The sequence below is a fragment of the Anolis sagrei genome, chromosome 1 (genome assembly GCF_037176765.1).
Source record: "Anolis sagrei isolate rAnoSag1 chromosome 1, rAnoSag1.mat, whole genome shotgun sequence".
Classification (NCBI taxonomy): domain Eukaryota; kingdom Metazoa; phylum Chordata; class Lepidosauria; order Squamata; family Dactyloidae; genus Anolis; species Anolis sagrei.
This window is the reverse complement of record NC_090021.1, coordinates 183,822,971-183,838,938: the sequence shown is the minus strand read 5'-3', so window position 1 is coordinate 183,838,938 and position 15,968 is coordinate 183,822,971. Positions and strand designations below refer to the sequence as shown.

General features: G+C 38.4%; 1 protein-coding gene across 1 annotated transcript in view; it reads right to left on the bottom strand.

Moving 5' to 3' along the window:
* COL5A2 (collagen type V alpha 2 chain) overlaps positions 1 to 15,968 on the bottom strand; it is a 154,224-nt gene that overhangs the window by 45,037 nt on the left and 93,219 nt on the right. The window contains exons 8-17 of the mRNA XM_067470963.1: positions 13,435 to 13,512; positions 10,387 to 10,431; positions 8,991 to 9,044; positions 8,663 to 8,716; positions 7,125 to 7,178; positions 5,678 to 5,731; positions 5,508 to 5,561; positions 4,876 to 4,920; positions 4,637 to 4,690; positions 3,194 to 3,238 (exon numbers count right to left, since the gene is read on the bottom strand). Coding sequence (XP_067327064.1) covers positions 3,194 to 3,238; positions 4,637 to 4,690; positions 4,876 to 4,920; positions 5,508 to 5,561; positions 5,678 to 5,731; positions 7,125 to 7,178; positions 8,663 to 8,716; positions 8,991 to 9,044; positions 10,387 to 10,431; positions 13,435 to 13,512 — 537 coding nt within the window. The remainder of the gene's footprint in view (positions 1 to 3,193; positions 3,239 to 4,636; positions 4,691 to 4,875; positions 4,921 to 5,507; positions 5,562 to 5,677; positions 5,732 to 7,124; positions 7,179 to 8,662; positions 8,717 to 8,990; positions 9,045 to 10,386; positions 10,432 to 13,434; positions 13,513 to 15,968) is intronic.

The window sequence follows — 15,968 nt, the reverse complement described above, 5'->3', positions numbered from 1 at the left end:
CCGAATTCAACTTTGGCTAGCATAGGATAAGACTGCATTAGGGTTGCTTCTCTCCGCACTATCCTGCATCAGCACCATGCAGAATTTGGCTGCCACAAGGCTAATCCATCTCTATACTGACCAAAATAGTCACTGTAGATGTGGCTCTAGTCTTCTAGAGTTCTAGTTCAACTACTGCACCACTATTTCTCTATGTATATGTAATAATATTCAGATTTTTAATCTTCCTCAGCAAGGTGTATCTTGATGCATCTTGACATGTTATGATATTTTGTTCATTTTTATGTTGTAGATTTGTTTTTTAAAATCCAGACTTTCTGTAATAATGCAATATATTCTGGAAAATGTGCTGCATTTTCACTGTGTAAAAATTTTACGTGCAAAAATAATGTCTCTTGTCTCTTGAAACATGTGTGTGTGTGTGTGTGTGTGTGTGGAAAAACAGTATTTTTTTAAAAAAGTGCCAAATTTCAAAAACTCATTAAAAGTGCATGACGAAGAGGGTGCCCTCCCGAGGGGTGGGGGTGGATAGAACATTTGAAATTTTGTATTCCTGTGTGTAGGGATAAAAGAAGTGAAGACAGTTTTCTCCTCCTCCTGTTTCTTGTGGTGTAAGAGCTAGTGTTTCTTGTAGAAAAGGGGTCTGCTATCCTATCAGGGAGACAGAGATGTATCTCTTTTTCACATACTTCTACAGAACTGCTTGCGATCTTCGTGCCTGATAAACAGTAGAAAGACTCCTGTTTGATTATGTCATGTTTTCTGCATCTCAAGAGATTGCTTGTATGTCTAGACAATTTTGGGCAATGGCACAGAAGGATCGTAAACATTCACTATCACTTCAGCAAGTTCACTTTTTTCCCAGTGACTTTTTTCCTGGCTTGGCATTCTCCTGTAGTACAAGATACTCACACTCTATAAAACAGCTGCAGTCCGTTTCAGAAACTATTCATGATGAGAACATAACTTGGCATCTGATGTTGCTCTGAATGTTATTTAATGGATCACTGCAACAGTTGAGCATCGTAAATAAATATATGAGTGTTCTAACACTCACAGAGCCCTATGTGTGCACTTCCTCCCAGAGTGAGAGAGACCAGTAACTCTAAGATTTACAGATACGCAAAAGGATTTAGGACAACAACCTCTAACGTAATAAGTTCCCCCTGGCCCACTTCTAAATAATTCAGTGCCATAGGATTTTGGCCAACTGAGATCTAAGCAGATGTTATCTTGTCTATAGCACATGGCTTGCCTTGAATGAATGAAACAGAGTAAAGTGACAGGAAACCTGAACAGATACACTCTACATTGCAATATCCCACTTACCCAACATAGTTGTGAAAACCTATACAGTGTGTCTAAGCTCCAAAGATGTATTTCTGTACCTAATTGTTTATTCTCATATCCAATGCCTGGGAAAAAACTGCTTCTCTATTTTTTGATCAAGGTTCAAGGGTCTGGGGAACAAGCCCTATGAGGAGTGGCTTAAAGAGCTGGGCATGTTTAGCCTGAAGAACAGAAGGCTGAGAGGAGATATGATAGCCATGTATAAATATGTGAGAGGAAGTCATATGGAGGAGGGAGCAAGCTTGTTTTCTGCTTCCGTGGAGACTAGGACACGGAACAATGGCTTCAAACTACAAGAAAAGAGATTCCACCGGAACATTAGGAAGAACTTCCTGACTGTGAGAGCTGTTCAGCAGTGGAACTCTGTGGTGGAGGCTCCTTCTTTGGAAGCTTTTAAATAGAGGCTGGATGGCCATCTGTCAGGGGTGCTTTGAATGCTTCTTGGCAGGGAGTTGGACTGGATGGCCCATGAGGTCTCTTCCAACTCTATGATTCTATGATTCTATTATTCCACATAGCTTTCCATAACACTAAAAACCTTCTAGAGGAACAGGATGTAGTAAACTTTCCAACAAAATAATAGAAGTCAGGAACGCCATGATATATTTACAGTACAGCAATTCCACAAATTGGAGGATATGTGTGTGTGTGTGTAGATAACTTATCTTAAGGTTTCCAAAGTAGACTCAGAAGCCGTCTAAAATGGGTTTTGTGTATGAACTGCGACAGTAACAGATATTCTGAGCATGTCATATATTAACAAAGGGGACCCACATACTTTCCTTAACTTAAGCTTGTATTATAGATACACTTGTTTTGTATGAAGTTGATTGATAAGAAATAAGGAAAAACACTCCTTTATAGGTGATAGAATAAAGAGTTTACCATGTCAGATAGCAAACAATTGTTATTTTATGCTATTGCCTGCTGGGCTCACCTTTGTTTTATTAGTTGTTTCAGTCAGAGTCAGGCACTACTACTTTTTTGTTGCTTGGCTTTTCCAGATGTATACAACTGAACCCTGACATTTAATTTTGCCAAGAGTATACCTTTCAATTACCAAAGAGCCCTAGGGTCTCATTAAACTACAGTCACTAGAATTCCACAAAATGCTGTCATGGCAATTAAAGTGGAATATTGCATTATAAAAGCAGAGTGTGAGAGGGCTCTCAATCTAGCACCAACATTGCAGAATACTGTATAATCCTCATGTATAGTCGGCCTTGTGTATAAGTTGAGGACAGTTTTCAGAACCAAAATTTTGGATTTTGATATGATAAGCAGGGGTTTGATTACTGTGAGTCATCAAGTCTTTTGTAATCCAAATGCAATTCATTCTTGTCACTTCTATATAGCTTTTTGTTAATTTGGTGTGTGTGTGTGTGTGTGTGTGTGTGTGTGTGTGTGTGTGTGAAAGAGTCCCTAGCAATCAAGAGTTCCTTCCTTGCAACCTTAGGGCAAGGATTACAAAATCTAAGTGCAAAGGAGAGATAATGTCATTTTAGTGTACATCATACATACACATGCAATCCACACATCTATATAATGTAATGTCTGATCATAACCAGGAAACAGGCAGGAACACAGTACTACAAAGGCAAGCAGGAATGTAATCTAGTCCTGCTTTATGTTACTTGCAGGCAAATGGACCTTTCCATCCAGGTCTCATTGTATTCAACCTATACCATGCCTTAATCAGAAGCAAACTCTAGAACCTTATTTTCAAGAGCACAGTGTTACATAGTATGACAAGCGCTACAAAATATAAACATTTCAAGCTTATTTAAAGCACAGAAGAACTGGAAAGAAAAAAATCACAGAAAGGTAGAAACAACATACTTACCATTGGCCCTGGCTTTCCTGGCATACCATGAGAGCCGCGACCTCCCTAATGATGCAAAACACACAGACACACATAGTTAGGTTATTTTAAAAAATTAAATATTGATCCTATTTTCTAAAGAAACTGAAGTGACCCCAATGTTTCCATATGTTATTTGTTTCTATAACCAATGAGTTTCACCAATCGATGAAAAAAAGAGGAAGAAGACATATTTTGCTCAAATGTTGTGTGCAAACCCCATTTAAAAGATGGAAGAACCTTTTTTCTATGCTAGACCAATCATGGATCTCTTCAGGCCTCATTTCAGGCATAGAAAGAGAGCCAAGAAAACAATAAACCATAGACACTGGCATTGCTATCATTTGAAAATGCATTCTCTAGATACATAGATTAGAGGAATAAAGGAGAGGCAAAGAAAACATTTCTGAAAAGTTGAAATACTGTTCAGAACCAGGAGAATTATGGACTGGACCCACTGTCTGAGATGCCAGAGCTGCAACCAGAGAAGGCTGTAGTAATGCAAAGCAACTTTATAAACCATTCAACACATTTTAAACAAACAAACAAACAAATAGAAGAAAGAAAGAAAGAAAGAAAGAAAGAAAGAAAGAAAGAAATTTCAAGGCCTAAAGTTGGGACCGAAATGTTTAAAGAAACATTTGTGAGACAGTGCTCTCATCTAGTACCAAGATGTCAATACTATGTTCTGCACAGAAAATGCTATTTTCTCCACAAAATAACCTGTTGTGAATTTTACACAGAACGTCCTAAATTTCAACAATTGCTGAGCTTCTAAGGGCTTTCTTGAAGTAGAAAGGAAATTGTCAAAAATATTGCTTCCTTCAAGAAGAAACATAGGGTGCATTGATACTGACCACTAAATGCAGTTTCAAACCAATATTTTAAAAAGTTGTGTCACTGAACATATGATTACACAGTAAATTCTGGAACCAGTTTGAGGCTTGGATGGGGATTACACAAACTACAAAGCATTGATGCACGTTAAAGGTTTTCTCTTGTATGCTTTTGTGGGAGTTTGTTGTCTGGCACTAAACAGCCAGTGTAAATGGGCATATGCTAACCCAGATATAAGCCCTGTTGATTTCAACAAAGCCTACTTGTACCTTTTGATTGTACATTATTGCAGCAATGTGCATATTTACTTAGAACAGTGGAAAGATATATGGAATGTAAGAGGCCAGGTGTACATTTTCCTAGCCATGACCAGCTATATATTTCAGTGTGATTCAAATTATTTTCAGCCAATTACAGACTTTTTGTTTACATTGTACCACTAGAAAGCGACTAGAACCTTGTGAAGTTATAGCGATATTTCACCAGCTTTTCACAATATGAGATTTTTAAAAACTAGAGAGAATTAAATTAGATTATATTGGTTAGGTTGGTTCTACCTAAATTATTGCACTTTAAGAATCCACTTACTGGAGCACCTTGTGGCCCTATCCGTCCTCTTTCTCCTGCCATTCCTCGAGGACCCTGGAAGCAACAAAGCAGGTAAAAAGGCCAAAGTTAAACAACAAGCGGAGACCAAGTGGGAAGTAGGGTCTACATTTAAGAAATTATACATTCCTCAAGACTCTAATTATGTTATGGCAATAAATACACTTTTCAGCATGGTAGAGAGGAACAGGTAGAAAGAAAACAGTATGCATGACACTCACCAAAGGGCCAGTTGGACCCATCTGACCTGGTGGACCAGGTTCACCCTAGAAATGGAATAAAATCAAATAAAATGGTAAGCAAAATTATATTTAATTTTTTAAGTAACAGGGGAAAACTATACTCCTGTGCAGTAGTCCCACTAACCTCACAGTAATGAAATCACATGCATTCAAAATAGCTCTACAGTAGGGATAAGAAACTTCAGTTCCTGAGACCACATTTGGTCTCCTGCACTTTCCCAGAAGACCTGTATCATCTCCATAAACTATAGCTAGAACTGTTTATTATTTGAAATGATTCAAGAAGGGCATAAACACTGAAGAAAAGTCACATAACACAGTTTTGCCTGTGGCAGAGGGAATTACGAAGGCCATTACCAGCATTTGAGCAATGCCATTTTTAGCAATGTAGATAAAGGCAATGGAAATGACTGGTAAATGTGAAAGGCATAGAATCAGATGCCAGTTTTTGCTGATCTTTAGAAAGGCAGAAGAGACATTGCCAAATCTGATGGAAGAACACAACTTCCATATATCCTTAGGTAACCTGGCTAGATTTTGACACACCAAACTCCTAACAACAGAAATGTGCAATTTAGTTCTAACATCACTCATCCACAAAAAATTTTTACCTTAGATCCAGTGGCTCCAATTTCACCTTTAGGGCCTTCTAGTCCTTTATGTCCCTGTAACATAAATGCAACAAATTGGAAGATCAATTAATATAGCAAGAGCGGAAGGAAAAGGAGGGGGAAAAAAAGATGGACACTTAGAATTAAAACTCAAATTGATACATTCTTACCCTATGACCCTTTAATCCTGGAAGACCAGGAGCACCAGGAAAACCTCGAGCACCCTGAAACAGGAGGAAACAACCCACAGTTACACAGGTGATAAAGATTTGAATATCTCTTGTCACTATGACTTTCTAAGACTTGCACCAAGATTATCATCCAGATACAAGATTTTTTTATATCACTGTGGATCTTTGGTTCTTAAAACCCACTTCAGTTTCCAAAGCTTGACTATGTCTCTACATAGTTTCAGCAAGGAGCTCTTTTAGCATGACTTAAAGGTGATAAATATTGAACCTGGGTGCTTTCACCCATGTTCAATATGTACAGTCAGCCCACATGTACAATCAGCCCTCCATATCTACAGATTCAACCAATGATGGCTCAAAAATATTTTAAGTTCCAAAAGCAAATCTTGGTTTTAGTGAGTGCCAAGCACTACACTGTCATGTAGGCTTGCCATGCTCTAGCTTTTTTTGCATAATAAGCATGCAATAATAAAAATAAATAAACACTCATGTGATAATAAACATAGCAATATATTCTTCTGATCTGGTGTTCTGTTTTATTCTGCCTGATAATAAAAAATGACTTCTGGGAACATCATCATGATACAGCAAATTCATCTTCTCTGATGACTGGGAAGAGAGAGGATGCAAAACATGCTGATTATCATCCATAAGTAAGAAGTGACAATTTTGTACACCTCTGATAAGAGGCAGGTCATGGTCTTACTGCTTGAGCCTAGCAACCTCAACCCAAAGAACACACACAGGAAATCAGGGACCTAGCCTGCCATCAGACCATACTCCATTTTGCCATATAGAAAACTTGGGAGTAAAGCTCCATCATCAACACCTTTCAATGAAAATCTTGCAGCCTCTTATAAAGAATTTGAAGCCTTCCACTTCCCATGTTGAAAAGAAAAGGAAACCTCAGAAGATCTTTTTATAGCAGAAAAGGAACTGTGTAATTTGCTTATAAATGCTGCTACTGGGCTGAGTAAACTGACAAGGCAAGCAGGTTAATAATAAGACAGAGATGTGAGGAATTTGAGGCAAGATAGAGAAGCAGTGAAAGAGGCAGAGGAGAAGTCAAGAGGAAAAGATGGAGTTAAAACAAGAAGTTAAGAAAATAGGCCAAGGGAATGGGGAGCTGGTAGACAACTGTTCTTGGGCAGGGCAAGAAGAAAGAACTGAAAAAGAAATAGGGATCCAATAGGAAATTACATAACACATGATCCCTTCCTTTGCTTGGTCATAGTGACTGGAATTAATCCTTTCTTGGATGATTCCTTGCCCACTGACTAAGAATGCAGATTTCTTAGACAATTAAATAAATTTGCTAAAGCACTTAAATGGCATGAGTAGAGTCTATGTTCCATTTTCAAGTTGATTTCTGTGCCACCAGGCTTTTAATGAATGATTTGTTCCAAAGAAATGCTAATGAACATACTGGTGATCCTGGAAATCCAACTTCTCCAGATTGTCCGGCCCTTCCAGCTTCACCCTAAACAAAGCAAACCAAAACATCATAAACACTCAGGTGCATTTTAGTATTCAGAGATTTAAAAATTACACATTACATGTTTCTCTTGGGGACCATCTACGCAGCCCTGAAACTTGGGTTAAAAATGGATTAGCATGAGACGTCCAGATGACATTTCAGGCTAATCTGTTTCAACCTAAAGTAAAGTGAATTTACTTGGTTTAATCCAGGTTTTAAAAACATCTCTAAAAATCTGGACCTTAAGCTAAGGTCCGGATATTTAAAGGTGAGGACCCTGTGGGGACTGACTCTCTGAACTGCTTCTTCAGTCCCAGGGGTTGGTTCCCATAGCCAATCTGCTTCTTTGGGTTTCCAAAAGTCTGGAAGAATGGAATGGTGCCCCCTCCCCTCCCAGCCCCCCATTCCCTCCCCCAAAACTTACCTGAGCAGGCTGCCAGCCACACAGGCCCCACTGGAGAGCTCTGCTTTCCATTGGGGAAGGGAATGGGGGGCTGGAGGGTGGCTGGATGCCCCTCCCCAGGAAAATACCAGGTTTGGGGGTTGGAGTGGAGACAAAGTCCTAAGAGGAATCAGGATTTTATATCCTTGTTCATCTCAGGATGTTGATATGTCTGGGAGAGCCCTTGATTAACTTGGACTACAAATCTTCTAAATTTCATGCCTTATCAGAAAATACCATAAAATTGTGGTCAGAGTTAGTGGGTGAGTGGGGGAACACACGTATACAAATTGTGAGTATTCTGCTAAAAAGCCCATGTGCTGTATATACATGTATGTGGAGGTGGTCATGTCTGCATGTGATTGTGAAAGTGACCTGATTTTCCCCTTCCTGGAGCACCTGAAGAGGATATGTATGGTATTCTACTTGAGAGACTTTTTTTTTTTGCAGACGCGAAACAAATTAGAGGAGGAGGGACGTAATATTGACATTATTTCCTATGAGTGGCAATGAGTTTGATCTCCAAATAAGTGGTTTCAGATACTTCTGCTCTAATTAAATTAGAGTAACAAAGACCAGAAGAGCCAGCATAGAAGAATTAGTTGAGTGTTGTACTTGGACTTCAAGGAACTAGGGTCCAAATTCCCACTTCACAATGAAAACTCAGTTGGTAACCTCAGGCAAAACACACTATCAGCCCCAGGAAGGTAGGAGCAAACTCCCTCTGAAGAAATCTTGCCAAGAAAATCCTGTAATAGGGCTGCCATAAGTCAGAAATGACCCAAAGGCACACAACACCACCAGCAACAAAGATAAGGGTGGTGATTCTTTCCTTCAGATCCTCTTGGATCAAGGAAGGTTATTTTCCTGCTTCTCTAAAGACTTTTCAATAGTCTGTAAAGATGTGCTTATTGAAGGAAGCTTTTGCCTTGTGAATGACAGTTGGAACTCTGGCTATCCTGTATTATGTTTGGCTTTATAATGCTGTTCTGTGAAATTTCTCTGTTGTTTATTTGATCTTATGGCAAGTTGTTTACAAACTTACATCTTCACCAGGTTTTCCAGGAGGACCCTCCGGGCCACGAACACCAGCTGGCCCCTAGCAATTTTTTTAAAAAGAAAGAGATTAACAAATTGAGCAATTTCTTGGGGAAAAATATTGATTAACCCAGCAAAATGATCTGAATTATTGAAAATTAGATAACAAACCAAAGGGAGTTGGCAATACGGATCTTGAGATCCTTATTGCCAACTTAAGAAGTTTGGTCTACATATCCTCTGAAACTGTAGTAGCACAGTGAGGATTTGCAATGTATCACTCCAACCCATTACACTTTCCCTACCCCTTAAGAGGCATGTAAACATGAATTTACCATTGGTCCAGGGTCCCCATGTTCCCCAGGAGGGCCTGGTGGGCCTCTACCACCCTAAAAAGAATCACAGATCAATTAGGACTTGAAAAAAACCTGTTAGTAAAAAAGAAGCAGTATGATAATTAATATGATAAACCATCTATCCAATCAAATAAAAATTGTAATATATATGAAGTTGTGACTGTACTTACAAATAAATATTGCAACTTTATATATATTGCAATTTATATTTCATTGGATAGATTTGCAGGAAATGTTATAACACAATGCAGAGAGTTAGTATTGTTCTCAAAAATAATTATAATTTTTCTTTTCAAAAGCCCACTCTATAATATACATTTTACTCCCCATACATTTGTTTAAAACAGAATCTTTGCTAAATTTCATTGATCTCTGTCCATATAATTGCAACCATTGGATTGTTCATAGGAGTGGCCTAAAAAGGATGAATTGGGAGCACATGATGGTCTTAAACAGCTCTAGTTGGATGAAGGGTCATTCAAAAGACACACATAGCTGCTGTGAGCTTTTAGAAGCAAGAGTGTGATATAACTGTAATTAGAAATAAATATTTTATTAAAACAAAACCAGTGGTAATATGATTTGCAGCACTAACAAAAAGTATAGCTGCTACATTTAACGCTACAAAATATATTAACCTACCAGCAATATATTTCATTGATGATAGGTGACTGAGGAGGGAATTGTGCATAAGAACCCAACAACAATAACAAAAAACCTTTTTGAATAACCTATTTAAAATAATGACATCCAGACAAGTTAGACCCATGTAATTAAAGTATTAATATATAATTGTTTATCATGTCAGAAGCAACTTGAGACCATACTGCAAGTCGCTTCTGGTGTGAAAGAACTGGCCTTCTACAGAGACATTGCCCAGGGGACACCCAGCTGTGTTAGATGGAAGGCTTCTTTCATGTCTCCACAAACTAGAGCTGACAGATGGGAGTTCACCCCATCTCGCGGATTTGAACCAACAACCTTCAGGTTAGCAACCCAACCTTCAGGTCAGCTGGCACAAAGGTTTAACCCATTGCACCACTGCGGCTCCTTATTAATATATAATGGTAAACTACAATATATTCTTATGGGAATTGTCTATGGAAACTGAGTGTAATCAACACAGCATGGCCACAGAGAGAACAATGAAACCTTGTATTACTATTGACAACATCTTGAATGGCTCCTTCTACTATTCAGATTAAAACAGGAATGGATTCACTGCCCATCGAGCATGAAATAATCCACTTCTCCTTTTGGGCAGAAGAAGAAGCTCATTCTCATAATAATAAGCAACCATTGCCATTGTTCTTTCCAAAACAGCAATTTATTGTGTTTTAAATTGTGCATACAACTTTTGAATAAAACTACTTACAGCTAGTCCTTGCGCACCTGGAGGGCCTCTTGGACCCACAGGGCCCTAGGGCAAGAAGGAAAGGAAGAGTTATTAAACACACATAATTTGAAGAAAGGAATGCATCTGGAGATGGTGGTTCAAAATATGCTGATACATGTATTCTATGACATGCAAAAACTGTCTCACAGAGATGGGAAATATGGGCTTCTGCTGTAGTGTTACTCAAACACACATAAATATCTGTATGTGTATGTGTGGCATGTGCATGTGTGCATGCGTGTGTGTGTGCGTCCGTGCGTATGTGTGTGCGTGTGTGTGTGTGTGTATAGCTATTCAGAAATGTCTAATTGTAGCTATTTCCTTCCTGACAGTGTACTTTTCTGCTGAAAGCTGGAAAATTTCTAGACTTCATCCAAGGGTTTGCCAAGGATCCTTGAAACTGCCTTTTTCAGCTCTCTGGCATCTTCCTTGAGTTCCTGTCATAAAAAAAAACCTGAAAAAGCAAGTTGCACTCTGATAAACTTCTATTATATACATGTTTACCATTATTCACAGGACCCTATGTACGTTTTAGGCTCAAAATAGCTTTCAAAACAATTGATGAACCTGGAGAATACAAATGTGGTCTTGGGAATATATCTTGTGTACTCACAATGTAGATGGCATGATTTAAAAATGCATGGGTGGAAAAATTAAAAATGTGAGACAGATATATCACAGTGGGAATGCGGCCACAGGAATTAGGCGATAGTTACAAAGAGGAAAATCATAGAAAGTCCATTCCAAAGAGATGGGAGACTTGAACGTGTAATTTATGAGGTTTCAAACAAAAATTCTAAAAATAATATTTTGTATACAATCACGGGCACACAAACTAAGCACACATGGGCTTTTAAAATTACACTAACCTATGTCTGACTATTCAGAAGAAAATAAATTGAGCCAGTATAGCATAACAGTGCAATCCTATACTTGTCTACCCAGAAAGAAAGTTCATTGAGTTCTGGAATACCTTCTGTTAAAAGAAAAAAAATCCCTCCTGAATCTAAAATGTGTCAAAGTAGGCCTAAACATGACAAAATTTCTCTCCAGGGAATGTTGAGCAAAAATGTTTTGGGTTGTATGCTTGGGAGGGAGGGGGCAAACTTTATCTAAGACTACTATTTTATGTGGACTTATGTATGAGCAATCCTCTTAATAGAATTGAATAATTTAACTCATTATGTGTGAAGCTGTGCTATTTTATTCATAGGAAATGAGATTTAATAAAGAAAACCTTTCCAGACAATCCAGACAGCTTCTCTATACATAGTCAAGGGTCCTTTACAATTTTCTTTCAAGAAATAGTAAAGTCAAAACTCTCCTATTTTGTTTTATAAGATAGGCCCTACTTTTGAAAAAAAAACACAGATCAAAACTATTTTAAAGTAAACAGGGAGAACTGATTATATTTTTCTCTGGATTGTAAACTGTAACAGGCATGTATAACCCAGAGATCAAAATGTATAAATAGGTTGAAGACACAAAACGGCAGAATTCTTTCTTTACTACCTAAACCAGTGGTTTTTCACCTGTGGGCTGTGAAGGTGAAAATATGGTCCATGAGCCTCCTTCCTCTTTATTTATTTATTTATTTTATTTCTGTTCCTTTCACTTCACCTGCCACTCCTTCCCTGTTGCTGACCATGGTATATGTTCTGTATCAGAAACCAGAGCTAATGTAGTCTATCCAATGCAATTTTCTGAATCAGCACCCCAAACTGAATCTAAAGTTGACCAAAAACTGATTCATAACCCTTTTGGTACCAATTTTGAAGAGTGGTCCCTGGTCAAGTGGTCGCTTGTCAAAAAAGGTTGGGAACCACTGACCTAAACTAAGGGAAGGAACTGAGCAGCTCACCAGATCCACGTAGCCCTTTCAAGGATTCCCTGTGGTCTTAAGGAACCCTTGGGCATTCGCTGACCCACTTCTTCTTCTGCAGTCTCATCCAAAATATTTTTAGCCCCAAAACTGTTTTAATTTAGAATTTAAAAACCTTTCTGAAACACCCTTATTTGCCCTTTAAATGGGAATAAAAAGTGAAAATACATAATTTCAAGGCTGCCAAAAGGATTTTGTGTGACACCAACAATGAAAGTGCTCCTATGTGAATCTCAGATATCCAATATATAGGAGAAGAGCTTTACCCCAAACACAAAATATATGCCTCAGAGCCCATCTACATGGAACAAATGAGGTGAAATTTGTCTTTCCTCCTTTCCTATGTCACTCTAGCCATTCAACTAGCATCAGTAGATATGACGAGCAACAACCATCTCCAATTTCATACCTGGTCATTGCCACTAAACCAAGGATATGAGGGGAAAGTTTTGGTGCCACTGTGCCACAAGGAAACCATCAATCTACCAGACTAACTCAGTGCCATATAAAATGGGCAGCCACCAGCTGTCAAGCTTTTGGTGGCTAGCTATGAGGATTCCCCCAATGCTGATCTGAAATACTCCACTCCAGATCAACTTTGAAGTTTGTGGCCTGTTGTAGAATGACCTCTACTGTATCTTCTGAGTCTAGTGAAAAAGGTCAATTGGCATGTCTCATTGTAGCCATTATCACCTGTGGCCTGGTTGATGAGAACATGAGTAAGACTATATATTATGTTATATTATTTATATTATATTATATTATATTACATTACATTACATTATAGTGAGACACACAGGTTATGGACCTCCCTAACCTGGGAATCCAGTGACATTTTGCTTTCGGATGGCTCAATGTACACAAACTTTGATTCATGCACAAAATCATTACAAATATTCTGTATAAAATTACATTCTGTGTACGAGATATATATTAAACATAAATGAATTTCCTGTTGACACATGGGTCCCATCTCCAAGGTATCTCATTATGTATGTGCATGTACTCCAAAATCCAGGGGGGAAATCCAAAATATGGAACAGTTCTAGTTCCAAGCATTTTGAAATAGGGATACTCAACCTGGATTTTCAAAATTGGGAGAGGAACCTCGTGAGATAGATTGAGAGAAAGAGAAATGTTCTTACCACTGCCCCAGGCATGAATCCCATTTGACTTGCGAGTCCAGATTTCTCATCCAGTCCTGCCATCTGAGACGTAAATGGCTGTAAGCATAAAAACATTTAACATTAGAATTAATATAGATTCAAGAAACAGATTTAAAAAGATCAAGACCAAGGTAATGGGAAGATAAACTTTTCACCTATAATTGGTGAATTTTTCCAACTAAATGTATAGTTTAACCAGTAATGAGATGATGCGCAAGAACCATTCGTGCTTCAGCTTCCATGATGTTTAACATTTTGTCTAAACAAGACAAGCCTGAAAGAAATGGCTATTCTGCAGTGTATTTCTCAGTAAATCTATAAAGATGTGTTCAAAAAAGTGAGAATAATGACAATTGTATTGCATTTCTCATCAAAATTGTGTTCATGGTCCTGGCATTAAAGGGAAAATGGAGTCCTTTTCTATACTGGCTAAATTGTGGCCAATCCAGAGAAATATTATCAGATTTCCTCCAGATCAATGATGATAGTAGCCATACAAATTGAGGTGAATCCTCTGTCACACTGTATCATTGTCCAGCAAGGCTGGCATTGCATCAGCTCTGCTGGCCCATTCCCTTGTCCTCATATTGCTGTCATCTCTGTCCAAGAAGCTCCCTGCAGGACTCTGGCCATCATGGTCATGTCTATTGGAGCCATAAAGGGGGTAGGGTGGGGGAGGATCTAATCAATCAAAAAATGACCCCATACTTGTTCACATTGCTGGATGCCCCATTCTAACATCAGCAGATGAGATCACAGTGCCCAGTTCCTTATAGGGAACTCCTTTGTCAATGGGGCAGGAGTGATGATGACACAAGGATAACCCATCCTTTTCCCTGTATTGATCACCACAGGATGGCACTGTACATGTGGAGAATGGATCAAGTTGCATAGAACCTGATCCAGCTATCAATGAGGCTGACCCCCCCACCCCCAAGAATGCTACAAAGTTTCCTACACCACAAGTTTAGATTAAAGGAAACAAGTCCAGACTCCTGCTAGAACACATTGGCTATCATGAAGACTGTAGGAACAGCATAGAAGTTAGTTCCTTTTTTACGCATAAAGATTCATGCACATACTTGAATTTTAGATTATAATTTATGTACACAAACCTATGAGGAAGCTCTATTTAACAGAGTGGCCTTATTTCTAAGTGTGCATGTACACAATGACACTAATTATCCAATAATCACTGTGAGTGAAGTAGTTTTCATTATCTTCCTCCATACACAGTCCACATATGTGGTATTTAAAGAAAGATTGGGGTTAGGGCTCTAAAGATCCTTAAGACTGAATGGAGAAATCTCATATTCAAGTAATGTCCCTTGAGAAATTTCCAGGGTTGCCATGATGCAGATCCCTGCTCATTATGCCTTGCTATAAGGATACTCTGGATCAGCTCTCATTTAAAGAACCAGCTAATTACTGCTCAGCTGTTTTGCCTGCTGGAGCCAGAGAGCAGTCAGGAAGATTCTCTGGACCAGTGGTAAAGGTTTTCCATCAGGAAATGCTTCCTTGTACCTCATTTTCCTCTAATTCAGTGGTTTTCAACCCGTGGGTCCCCAGATGATTTGGCCTTCAACTCCCAGAAATCTTAACAGCTGGTAAACTGGCTGGGATTTCTGGGAGTTGTAGGCCAAAACACCTGGAGACCCACAGGTTGAGAACCACTGCTCTAACTGAAATGAACACCTTAGTTTGTCTAAAAGGAGGTCTTGTCTTGCCCTTTGAACAGAATCCTAATTGTAATTATTTATTTTGTAACTGCTATGTATATATTAATGTGACTACTTTCTGTAAAGATAGTTCATGCCCCACATGTCTTCAGGGATACAGTGAATATGACATGTGAAACATCAGATAATTGTAAACCCTTTTATTTTCAATGATACAAATGACTGAGATATTGATAAAAGAATGTGGATTGTACAGCAGACCCTAAGTGAATAAGTGAAACTGTGGATAAGTCAAACCATACATATTGCGTCATTGTATATGAGAGTTGATTGTAATTATTCACATAGTTCATTAATCATTTGTTTCAAAATTAATTCTCGGTCTGCCCACATTTCACTGGTTTCCAAAAGTATATGAGGTCTAATTAAAAGGAAAATGTCTTATCCCCTCAATGAGCTTTGGGTGTTGAAGAGTCTATGAGAATGAGCCAGAATTAATTATCACTGCCTTTAACCTTGTCATCTATCATGCTCACAAGAACAGTAGCACTGTCCTCTCTCAAAGATGCAACACAAGCAGTAATTAAGAATAATTTCAAACTTGATTAAAAATCAACAATTTATAATGAAAGCAGCACTAATTAAACTTCCTGATTCAGAGGAAGATTAACCTCCTGGTTCAGAGGTAAATACCAATGTATGCACACATTTAAATCACTGTTCACAACACTCCTACAGCCTAGAGTTCTGGCATTGCAAAAATGCTGACAAAAATACTTTTGAGATAGGCACCACTTATGTAAGGTTATGAATCGGCTGTCACCAAACCACTTC